Here is a 12535-nt window from a genome sequence, read left to right as displayed (position 1 = left end):
TACTTTATGCTATTAGGCAGCAAAGTTGTCTTATTTCTTTTAGCAGAACTACATTGAATTCTTTACTTCATTTATAAAATCAACCCATCACCCTCTTTACACAGGTTGATAGTGATAGGACAAGGGGGAATGGTTTTAAACTAAGACAGGGGAGATTTAGGTTTGATGTTGGAAAGAAGTTTTTCACTCAGAGGGTGGTTGTTCAGACAGGTTGTGGATGCCCCATCCCTGGAGGCATTCAAGGCCAGGCTGGCTGTGGCTCTGGGCAGCCTGCTGTAGTGGTTGGTCACCCTGCCCATGTCACAAGGGTTGAAACTCGATGATCTCTGAGGTCCTTTTTGACCCAGGCAATTCTGCGATTCTACATTTAATATCATAATTTTTTGGAACAAATTGAATGTAGGACCAAATTAACATTATGTTTTTATTTCTGTTCCCTTCATAAGAAGTAAAGCCACCTGCCATTTCTGTAATCAGCAAACCACTGGAAAAAGCATCTAAATATAACTATCTTCTTCACCTTTCTATGCAAATTGAAGTAAAAATGACAGCAACTCCAACAAGAAGTCCTGGAGGAGAAACGTATTGCTAATAAAACACACACACACACACAAAAAAAAAAAAAAACAAGCACAGCTTTCTGGAGTGAAGTTTCATGTTTAAACTTCAGATGCATATTTAGTTTCACTAGTTGTACTACATCCATTTCCTGTTACGTTTTCAGTTGCACACATTTTGTTTTCAATTTTGCAGACAATTTTCTGTCATGCAGCCCACACTGAAGGCAGCAGTATTTCTTAAAAACCTGTGTTCTGGCAGATTTTGATGGTCTGCCCACTGTAGATTAGCAGGTAGAAGTGGCTGAAGACATTTACTAAAACCTTTGTATGGACATTACTGCAAAAAGGAAATATACTGGGAGCAAAAGCAGAAAGATAGAAACACAGGAAGAGGAAGAGGGATTATTTCATGGGGTTTTTTTTGGCACCCAGGAAAAAATTGCTAGCAGCATAATGGCATTGTGCGCTGAATCTCTGTGAGTTTAGCCAGTTACAGTAGCAGTAATTTAAGAGCTATTGTTTTGCTGTTGTATAAACACTTGAGATGTTCACTTGGCATTGCCAATTCTGGAGATGTGTAAAGTGGAGAACTGTAGGCATTGTTTCACACAAAAGCAAAATCTTTGCTATAGATAAAGCTTCCCAGTAAGGAAATGATAAACCACAACCTGAAGAACGCAGCTTTGAGAAGCTTAGTTCAGAAACATGAAGACAGGCCTCGTATCGTTATGTATATATGAAGTGATAAGGAAGTCCTGGAAGGTATCTTTATTGTTCTACAGCTGTGCTTGGAAAAGTGATGATTTTCATATTCGAATGATGATTTAGAATTTCAGTTGCCTTTTGGGTGTCTGGCGCATGCCACGGGCCTGGCTTTTGTTAGTTACTGAGCCTTTGCCACATGGAGGGTGTCCATTTTGTGGGTCTGCCTGTTAGAGTGTGGTTCAAACTACATAACCAAAAAGTATTGTGCTGGGAAGTATTTTCCACTTAATCTGTTTTAGCATCTTGGATCTGCAGAGTCAGATCATTTGTTTTAACAACAGTTTTCTTCTAATAACTGTCATAAACTGTCTAGCACAGAATTAATCATCTGTTACTTCATTGTCATAAGAAAGCAAGGAGACTGGGTTATGCTGATCTCTTTTGAGTGTTTATGTGTCTTTAGCCTTGCAAGTATTGCTGTGTAAATGCCCGTGAATAAAGAGACAACATGACATAGTTCACCCAATTAAAATGTGTTTTAATGCATTGTATGCAGTAAAAATAGCAAAGATGTTTAAACGCCTTGCATCTGAGTTTAAAAGAAAATCTATGTTGATAAAGTTTGGTCTTGTAGAAGATTTCAACGCTGTTTTTTTTCAGCCATTGTTAAATGAAAGCCATAGAGATGCAGGAGGAGGAATACAACCACTCATGTAAGGTTAAGGATGTAATGAGCACTTATGAAATATGACCTAAATTCCACTAGTGGAATTAGAGTAGCAATTTATTAATTTAAGTTCCTTTTGTTAATTAGTACTAAAGGTGTTGAATTAGGTAGCTGCTGACAAATGGAATTTGAAAAGAGAGCATTTTAAAAAAAGAGGAAAAAAAGTCTTAGCAACTCTGACTCTTTTTCTGTTCTAAACAGAACAGCAAATCCTACCATTTGGAGAGTTGTGGTGAGTATATTCTACATGGGAGATTAATTACTAGAGGTCCCATGAGATGAAGCAGCTGGCTGTGCCGGTGTAGTCACGGGAGGACAAATCCTGTTGTCTGGCATCCAGAAGGGATTGTTGTAGGTGTTCAGTATTTTCAAAACAAGTTTTCATTGTGTCAGAACAAGTTGCAACAGGAATATAAAAATACAAAGGCACGCTGCATATGTATACTCCATGCAAACACTTTGTACTTCAAAAAGTGAATAATCAGGTGACGTTGATAAAGCCTGGAGAAGTTCTTTTATAATTCTAATACAGCTGTGCTGTTGAAATAATTTATATAATAAGATTTTATTGCAAAGTGTCAGCATAATAATACTAGTCTGGGAGGAATAGGTCAAAGACATAATTGAGCCTCAGGCTGTCCCTTACTCTGACCTACGCCCATCTTAGTTCCTGTTTTCACCTAATTCAGTTGGAAGAGGGTACAGCAATGCTGTTCTAACTAATTTATGGAGATCACTTGTCTTTGGACGGGATTTGTTTTCTGTCAGGTTTCTGTGGCTTTGAAGAAACTTGTAGATGTCTTGCAGCAGTTCCTCTATGGTGCAGGAGAAAAGAAATATGAGATGCAAAATTATGCAAATCGTAAAGTTGCATCTCCTCTAAACGAAATGGGCAGTAGCTGTGGTAATTGCCTGCAAGTCTAAGCTATCTAAGTATCTGATACAGCTGAAAGGGGTATAATTTAGTCCTCTCCTCAGTCCTGGGATAAGTCATTGCTTTTGTAGAATATCCTAACATAAAAACTCAGTATTAATCTCCCAAGCTAACTCAGAGCAGTGCTGAGGAAAAAGGTGTCCCTGCCACAGACCCAATTCCAAAAGGCTTGAAAGGGTTGCGTACCACTATCCTAAGATCCATATGACTGCAGAGTGCATGCCCTTGGTTACATACATTAGCTTGAAATGTTTATTCTTAAATCCAATAACGGGCACCCCACTCCCTCCCCTCCAAGTACAGTAACTTGAAGCAGCCTAATGATGAGAAGTAATGCGATACATACACACAGTATGGTGAGAGAAAGGAATAGCAGACCACGTATCTTTGTGAAAAGGTCAGGATTCTCAATCAGAGGCTTTCAATTTCAAGTAAAGAATATGCAAGGACAGAATACACTGTGCTGGTGGTAGTCAGCGCTGCTGTACAGCTGAGTCTGTAATTGATATGGACCATCAGGATTACTTCCTTCCCTCATACCTTCTTTTCCTCAAATCATTTCTTGTTGGAAAAGGCACTTGAAACTCTCACATCCTAAGCTGAAACATGTAAGATACATGAGTGCAAGTGCTGCTAACGTGGATGAATTTCAGACCAGACTGCTGGAAAACTCAGCACGCTTTAAAAAGGAGGAGTTTAAGAGGAGTCTATTTTGTGAATGACTTAGGAAGATGATTCATCGCCCCATGATGAACATCCTTGTCCCAGATACAAAAAGCAGAAATCTCGGTGGTATGGCATTTTGCTTGATTTTTTTTTCCTCACAGAGTTTGAATTTGTGTTCTACTCAGAATTTCCCACTTGAAGGTTTTAAAAGAAATAAAAGCACCTAGATGACTCTTCTACCATGATTGCATAACAGGCAGTAATAAGAGCACTACTGAATAGTTGGCTGTAACACCAGTGAAACTAAGACAATAGCAGAAGGAAACAAGTGCATTCCAGTGGCAGAATGCTTTTACAATAAAACTATGTGAGGTGTTTGATGGGAGATCACAGCTGCATAGCTTCAAATCTCTGAGGAAGATTGTGGCACGGGAATCTGAAGACAAAGGGTATTATCAAATGCTCAGTGAAGGTTTTCTTCCAACAAGATTTTAAGAATTCAGCATTAAGTTACACTGGAAAAACAATACTGTTAAACTGAAATTTTGCAAAAGCGATGTAAATTCCGAGTTAAGTATGTCTTAAGCACTGCAAGCCCATACTCTCAGATTTAGACATATATCAGTCTACATGGGCTGCTGGAGACCTTGTCAGTATTTTATATCACTAGATAACATGTAAACAACAAGGGATCCAATTCTACCCTCTTTTAGATACTTACCATTTACAATAGCCAGACTTTCTTTTTACTGGATAATAAGGTGAAGGAAGTGTAAGTGCTTTACTCTCAATGGTTGTCCTTGAGCACAGCACCTGAAATTCAATGTACTATATCAAGTGCATATAGTTGTTAAGCACAGCAAAATTTGTTGTCTTCTGGAGTGCTGAAGAAAAATTTCCACAGAAAGCCTGTAACTTACTACCTTGAACTTGGCAAATGACCATTTGAGGGAACAAAAACAAATAGACAAAAAACAATGGATTCTTATACTGAGACACTCAACAAAGAGTTAGACGTGTGACTGTATGTGTATGAAGATTGGCACACACTCTAAGCTTAAAAGAAAGCAACTCTTAAACACTGGTTCAGCTAAGATCTAAACCATTATGAGGGCAGTGCAGAGCCATTGTACTCAACACTCACGTATAGAATGTCTTTACTTGTGTAGAATACGTGTACTTGGTGCAAACCAGTTTCTCTGTACTTGAAGGAACATTTTATGAAGTTGTTCTTAGCTTGGTGTAAGGTCACTGTGACACAGACCCGCTGAGAACATGGTAAAGGAGGAAAGAGAAGGAACTCTGTGTTTCCCATAAAGGAGAAAAAATGTAGATGAAAAACTGATTTCTGCCATACGGGACAGTGCAGAGGAAACACAGAACAAGGAGCAAAGCTTGATTTCTCCATCTTCAGTGTGATTCGATAGGTACCCAAATTACCAAATCCTATTTAATTGCTGTTGTCTAGAGATGACAAACTTAACAAGAGGATGTAAAAATAGTAATTTTGAATAACTTCTGAGATACTTGAAAGTATCTTGCAGCACCATGTCTGAAGCAAAAAAAAAATGAGAGATTGGTATGTGGATTCCTGTGATGTGGCACAGAAGAAAGTCAGAGAGGGTGTAAATTTATGTGAATAAGATATGAGAAGTGCATCTTTTGCTAAGTTCGTGTTTGCACTGAGTTTCTCTGTGCCTGGATGCACATGATACAAAGCATAAGCGTTTTTATCCTTCTAAAGCTTAAACGTTAAGGGAAGGAATAGTAGACCATGTGAAAGAGGCCCTTGCCATCCAGTCTGTTAATGTGCTTTAGAAAAAATTCTTATCTTTCTGAAAAGTAATTTCATGTAATTAGTTGTAAAATATCATGTCCACATCAGGGTCCTGTCTGTGTGGAAATTAAGTGTGTACACTTTGACCTCAGTAGCAATTGGTTGCTAAATGAAAGTTGGCCACTGTCAGACAGTAAGAGGCATTTGTTCTCATCCTGCTTACCAGTAATTTCTGCAGTTGACAAAAAATGTCATTATTTCCACTTGATTGAAAATATTTTACTTCATGGTTTTGTCCCAAACTTAAAAAAAGTCCTAAAAAATATATTGCTTCAAACATCTGAAGAAAATGCAGTTAAAATGTCAGTATAACGTACCTGCTAGCAGTAGCACAAGGCCTGCTGGAAGCAGAAAGATCAGTGACTTATCCCATCATTCTTGCCATGGACTGGGTCCTTTGAAGAGATTACTTCAGCTAGGATGTTTATATTTCTGCATGGCCTTGTCTGTGTAACTAGATGCATCATCTGTGATATGCTGTACCACAGATAAGCAGGTTAACATCAAACTGACGGAATGTTTAGGCTTTTCGTTCCACAAAGCAGGATGTCTCTTCTCAGGTCAACCCAAACCAAAGCACCTCATTCTTTTCCTTCTTGTTCTGATGAAATGCCAGCATTTCCACAGAGAGGCACTACGCTGGGCAGAAATGTAATTTTCCGTTGAAAAACCCCTGCAATTTAGAAAGAAAATATCCTACAAACTCTAAAAGCAAGTAATGTCCCTGCTGCCTGTTTCCCTCCTTCAAGCATACTCGAATTAAGCCTTGTTAATTTTATATGCTCTCTAACATTTGCTATTCCCTCCCTATACGTAGTGGTTCTTGTCATCAAAGCAGTTTAACCTACCTTCTCCTACTTCCCCTTCTTTGCTCTTCGGTTGATTAAATGAGCTGCAACTAATGTCATGCTATCAATTATATTGTATTTTTGGACCTCTTTGCAGGGTCTTTTTCATTCTCCTTTGTGTCTGTGATGAATCAGTTACCCAAACCTTTTTTCTAGAATCTCTGATATGTAGGTAACGTGGAGAGGGGCAACAGTGGAACAATGTATCCTGACAAAACATTTGGTATTACACTTATTTCAGTCTGGAAACCTTCACAAATCATAAGGACAAACTCGAGCGTGTACTTTTAAGTATGGAAAGAAAAAAAATAGACTTATACAAATCATGAAGTACTGAAGTAATTTTTGCAGTATGTATAACATCTCAAAGAAGTTCATATGAACTACCATGGCCTGCCTAGGGAGGTGGTTGAGGCACCATCCCTAGCGCTGTTCAAGAAGCGTTTAGATGAGGTGCTAAGGGATTTGATTTAGTAGTTGGGTAGGGATAGTGATAGGAGGATGGTTGGACTAGATGATCTTGTAGGTCCTTTCCAACCTTATGAACCTATGAACCTATGAAATAATATTCTCCTCGACATAGTACTTTTGATGAGAATATAAGGAGGTGTTTGATTTAGTGTTGCAGCAGAGTGTACCAGCTCTACTGCAGGAACCAACAAACAGAAAGGATACTGGTGTAGATAATGATGGTGTGGGAGGCTGTACGTGATACTCATGTTTGGGATTTATCTCAGAGAAAGGTGATCGAAATATAACACAGTAAATGTGGCGTTAATGCAAAGGACTGAAGTCTTATAAAGGATATGTTTCAGAAAAGAAACAAAAGGTAGGAAAATACTGCTTATTTTCCCTTTGTGATGAAGAATTTTTACAGTTTAGGAAAATGTAAGAGGGAAGTTTTAAGTAATATTTACCAAGTTGGTGAGAATAGCTTGTGCTTGGAAAAAGACTCTGCAAAGAAGCTATCAAAGGGGAAGGAAGAAGCTACTTAAAATAAGCAAGTAGAGGAAATGTAGTTAAATGTTAGGACAGATAGTGCAAGGAGAAATAAAAGGATGATAGATCCTGTGGTTAACAGTGTGCAAGCAATGCTTCTTGAGCTGGCAAAATGAAGAAGAGTTGCTCAGACTGTACAGAGGCTGCGATTTCAAATGTAAAAACACAAATAGAGAATTTGCATTCAATTCCTAAAATCAAATTATAAATGTTCCTCCCAAGCTGGTTTATGCACGCGCGTGCCAGTATGAACAACCACTTCTGCGGGCATAATTTATGAGGGCCAAATTTTGAACTTTGGTTCTATAAATCAAAGTGTGTTCTATAAATACCCAGAACAATCTGTGTGTGCTATAAAGTGTATGTACTGGTTGTCCCTCATTTCTTTTCTGGCCTCAACTCCTCAGTCCAGAAATGCTCCTACTATATATTGCTCTCTTAACCTTTGGACGGCGTCTCATTGTGTTTACAGCTTTAGACTGTAGCTATTTTCTTTGTTTCATTAATTTGCCAGGCACAACATTGTAAAGAGAGGGAAGTGGGGATTTTTTTTGTGATCTTGCAACATTTTCTGATGTGAGGAGGGATTATTGGTGTTCAGTGATTGCCAAAGCTTCAACATGAACTATAAAATACAGACTGTTGATTGACAGTGAAGATGATCATCATATGTTTACTTCAGGAGGTATATAAGCAGAAAAACCAGTAACATAGTGAACATGGCTCACTATTCTCAGATTAGATGTTCATTTTTGGTGATAAGGATGGGAGCAGGTTCTTCATGCACGGAGAGTTATAAAGACCAGTGATAGGAAAACAAAGCTATAAAGGGAGAAAGTAGTAGGCAAAAAGCAATGGCAGCATGATGAAGCAGCTTCTAACATAACTTGCAAAATAAAGGCTATCTTGGGGGCTCATGCTATGTTCAGTACACAGCTGAGTATTTTGGTGGAATAAACTCAAAGGTACAATTCAAACTCAGTCTTGGACACTTTGGATCAGCTCATTTTACAGATATGTGAGTTGCTCAGTTCTTTGTAAAGAAGGTATGGTGATGTCCAAAAATACACAAAGCACATCTTGATTTATGGCATAATGTTATGAATTTCAGTGTTTAGTGAAAGGAATTACAGTTTGTCCAGAGTGTTGGTATTAATTCTCTGTATCTTATATTAATAATGACGTTGTATTGTGTCAGGGGTTCTGCAGAGGGACAAAGCACTTCTCCATATGTTCTCATGATTTTGCAGCTCATTGCTTTGGCTGTCTTTGGACCTTTGTTGCCGTATGTGAAGCTTTCTATAACATAGAAAATAACTCTGTTATCCAAGAAACATGGTGAATGTCAACTGTATCAAAAATATGTCTCTGATATAAAGTGCTTCAGGCTGTGGTATGACCACACTTTTGACTCCACTAAGTGTTTCTCACTTCTACAGCCATTTGAAGATGTTTTTTGCAGTGTGTTAGAAGGGTTTATTTCTGGAACTTGGCACAGGATAAAGTACAAACACTGGATCAGGCCATTCTGACAGTGTCGAATTGCCAGTGTTGACCACATTAAGAGGTGTGGCGAGTTGTTTGTGCTATGGCTACTAAAGAAAAGGAGTACTGTTGGATCTGCAAAGCTGAAGCATATGGGTCTACTGCACACTAAAAACTTGTAAGAAAAGCACTACCCATTTATGAGATCTAATAATGGGTTGAACGTGATAACTTTATGCTTGTCTTTGTTAGAACCTTGCCTGCAGACACATACTGTGTACACTTTCCTAATCCTGAATTTTCTTTTTTTTTCCCTTTTTTTTTTTTTTTCTTTCTTCATCAGGGCATATTTCAAAACATTTGTCCCTCAGTTCCAGGAGGCTGCATTTGCTAATGGGAAGCTTTAGGTAACCTCAGGCATTGAGATGATACTGGACAGATTCTTCAGTCTACGCATGTCAGCACTCAAGTATTCCTGGAAATGGGCTGGACTGGCTTGATACTTTCTAGTATCAGTAGTTTGATAGCTTTGTTTTTTGCCAGATTTATGAAACAATGACCTCAGCTAGCACACTCAAAACTGATATTTCATATTCATCGACTCCCTTTGCCTCTGCCTCCTCCATTCCTCTGTGTATCTACTGGATTAAATCTAAAAGTGCGTGTTTTGATGTGGTAACATTTTCTTGTGCCAACAATGTCCTATGTGTTATGCCTTGTTTGCTTATCTTCAGATGGTGTTCACTGGATCTTTTTTTCTACGGAAATATTGTGAAATTTGTCCATTTAATTAACATTTCCAGCTTATCCTAAGAAAATAATAGTACTGCCGTATATGCCAGAAATGCCTAATGGACTGTACAGTGCCATATTCTGCCTTGGCTGTTTGCATCTCACTGTGGTTGTTGCTCTCACAGGTATGGATATGAGTTGCACAGTTCAATTCTCAGTGCCTTTCAAGTGGGTCTGATATTAATATGGCAGGGTTTTGGAGGGTATTTTTATGTTTCAGTTGAAAGCTCATCTTATATTAAACGCTGTGCTTTTATGCTTTGTTTTTATTTCCAGTTGCACACTTTCAGTGTTTTTTCTGACGAACTCCTTCTGCTTTTATGAGAAAGTTCTAGTGCTCCAGTACAACTCAAAGAGCTAGTTCTATCAATCAGTGTGACGAAATAATGCTCTTCCGAAGACCTATAATTTTTCCAAGTAAGATAAATACTGCTAAGAAGCAAACCTTCAACAAATGAATGAAAGGCGTCTTGGAAAGTAGCTGATGAAATAATGTGGGGTTACATATATTTAGCTTAATGCCTAATCTCAACGTTTTCTCAGAAATAATTTTACTTGTATATAACTGGAAGCATTACCTCCGCTAATTCTGAAATGCCAAATACAAAATTCCACCTATTCATCCTCTCTTTCATGCTCGTGTCAGGCACACCAGTTGTATGGGGCTAGCAGTCACCGTGTCACTTCCCAAATCAATCTGTAAGTAGACATGGGGGCTTTCCAGTAAGGAATGAAATTAACAGTCTGTGTTGTTTATAAATGGCACATGGAAAATGTGCCCTACTTCTGCTAAATGTAAGGAACTAAATGAATAATGTGCGGATGATACAGTGGCACTGAAGGACATTTAATTTGAAATTGTTCACCTTATCACTACTGTCCACTTGTGTAATGGAATCTCATCCAATTAATTGATTGGCCTGTTCTCCTAGCCTTTCTAAAACTTGTTATTTTATATTAAAATTAGCGCGTTCCAGTGGACTGTCCACCTAGGGGATGTAGGTTCTGAGCAGTGAAGCTTAATAATTAAAAATTATGCAAATAAGTTGCCTCTAGAAACTACAGGTATTTTTAGCTATTTTATAGGGAAAATTGTAGTGTAATACTACAGCTCTTGGCTGGAAATTAAGCTGCAAACAAAATCAGAGGCGTTACTGCAAAGGAGGACGTGTTCTGTCCTGCGCCCCATCTCCATGTGACTTGCTGCATTATCTGAGGGCTGTAAACAGCTCCAAAGGTCTGAGCTGAATTTTCCCTGTGGAGGCACTGCATTAGACTTCTGCACGCAAACCAAGACATGGAGCAGATGTGGCAGGCAATGGCTTTATGTGTCAAGCAAAACTGTAACTGAGCAGCCTTAAATGACTGAAAATAGACATTGTTTGGTATGTTGGGACAATCTCAGACCTGCATTTCTTCGGGTGAAAATCAAAGTCACACATAGATACTCGAGAATAAGCTAACTCTTGCGAATGGGAAGGAACCCTCGAGTTGAATCTGTAGATCCCTGAAACCTGACCTTTCATAGCACTGCATTTGATTCAGTGTCTCACTGGCCACCCCATGAACACGGCATTTGCTCTATACATCAAATTGCCCCAGGGGCTCAGGTACTTTGAAAATCTTTTCAGAAATTACCCTGCTGCTTTCAAAGGCCAGCAGTTGCAATGTGCTTCACAAGGAGTTCTGCTCTTCAGAAGTAATGCACATTCTCAACCAAAAATGCTCCCTTCACCCCAGCCTAAGAATTCCGTATGGAGGACTGCTTTCTCACTGAGATTTTCATGTTCTACAAACCATGTAAGGGAGGACTTTGAAGATGGAAAAATCCTCAATCAACAATTGTTTATGTTACTCAGTAATGCCATGCCAACTTTTCACTAACACACATGGAAATGAGCCAGTGCTTTCAATTTCATTTTACCTCGTCCTACAACTGGTAGCCTTTGGCAAAAAAAAAAAAAGTTTAAGGTTTAAGTAGCAGAGTTGAGAGACTGAAGTGTTTCTGTGTGAGATAAAGCCTGCACACCTATCAGTCTTCAGGTTAGAATAAAGGAATTTTCCTTGCACTTGATGAACTTGTTCTTTATTTCAAAGTCATCCTGCACACTTCGATGCACACGGTGGTTAATGGAGCTCTGCCTGGTGATTCACAGAGAACTATTCTGTGGGGGTTAGCATTACAGGTGGGGGCATCAGGAGGAAAGATGTAAGCTCTTCTGTTTGTAAGGAAGATTACGTGTGAGTACTAAATCAGAAACGAGAGCTGGTTTGAATAATTTTATATCAAATAAAATATATATTGGAGTAATTTAAGTCAGCCACAGGAGGTGTAATCAAATAGATCAGAGTTAACTCTGTTATCTCCTGTTTTATAATTATGTCTATAATGGACAGTTGAGAAGGCACAAGACTTCCAGCTCTTGCTTTCCTGTTTCATGAAAGATGCAATTGAAAGGTGCTGGTTCCTGTGGTTTTTGAGAAGAAAAAAAGGCAATGTTATGAACACAATGAAGAGCCTCGATTCTACTCTGTCATTTTAATTGAGAGAATATAATACGCCTGTATTTTCTGTTCCCCATCAGTGTGCGATTCTCTGACGGTCCTTGAAATGCAAGCTTAAGAGTTGAGACTTAGTCCATCTGCATGCATAGCATCCATTGTGCTAGAGGTAATACCAAACCTTACAGATGCAAAGTTAGATGATTTTGTGACCTTGCTGAAAAGACTGGACAAGCAGCTGGAAGAATAAATTAAAGTTAACTGTATTTTATGTAGTTCGTCTTTCATTGATCTTTGTGCTGTGCTGGTCGTTGCTTCGTTCATCACCATGCTTGCTTTGCAGAATCAGCAACATTTTCAGCATCGTCAGTGTCCTTGAACATCCTCCCATTCATACATGGAGTAGACTTGACTCAGTTTTTTGAGAAAAAAATCATTGCCAGAATTAGCAGGAATCTGCTACGCATTGCTAAAGCCTGT

General features: G+C 38.7%; 1 protein-coding gene across 3 annotated transcripts in view; it reads left to right on the top strand.

The window, feature by feature from the left end:
• The window catches only part of BABAM2 (BRISC and BRCA1 A complex member 2), a 155302-nt gene extending 143675 nt beyond the window's left edge, over positions 1 to 11627 (top strand). For all 3 annotated transcript variants that reach the window (XM_065755098.1, XM_065755115.1, XM_065755106.1), the window contains one exon: positions 9105 to 11627. In XM_065755098.1, coding sequence (XP_065611170.1) covers positions 9105 to 9168 — 64 coding nt within the window. In that variant the 3' untranslated portion in view covers positions 9169 to 11627. The remainder of the gene's footprint in view (positions 1 to 9104) is intronic.
• Positions 11628 to 12535: the final 908 nt, after the last annotated feature.

This window comes from Cyrtonyx montezumae, unplaced genomic scaffold, assembly GCF_038088225.1.
Source record: "Cyrtonyx montezumae isolate F1298 unplaced genomic scaffold, pur_monq_1.0 scaffold_0, whole genome shotgun sequence".
Taxonomy (NCBI): Eukaryota; Metazoa; Chordata; class Aves; order Galliformes; family Odontophoridae; genus Cyrtonyx; species Cyrtonyx montezumae.
Note: the sequence above shows the minus strand (reverse complement) of the source record. Positions and strands in the feature narration are given on the sequence as shown.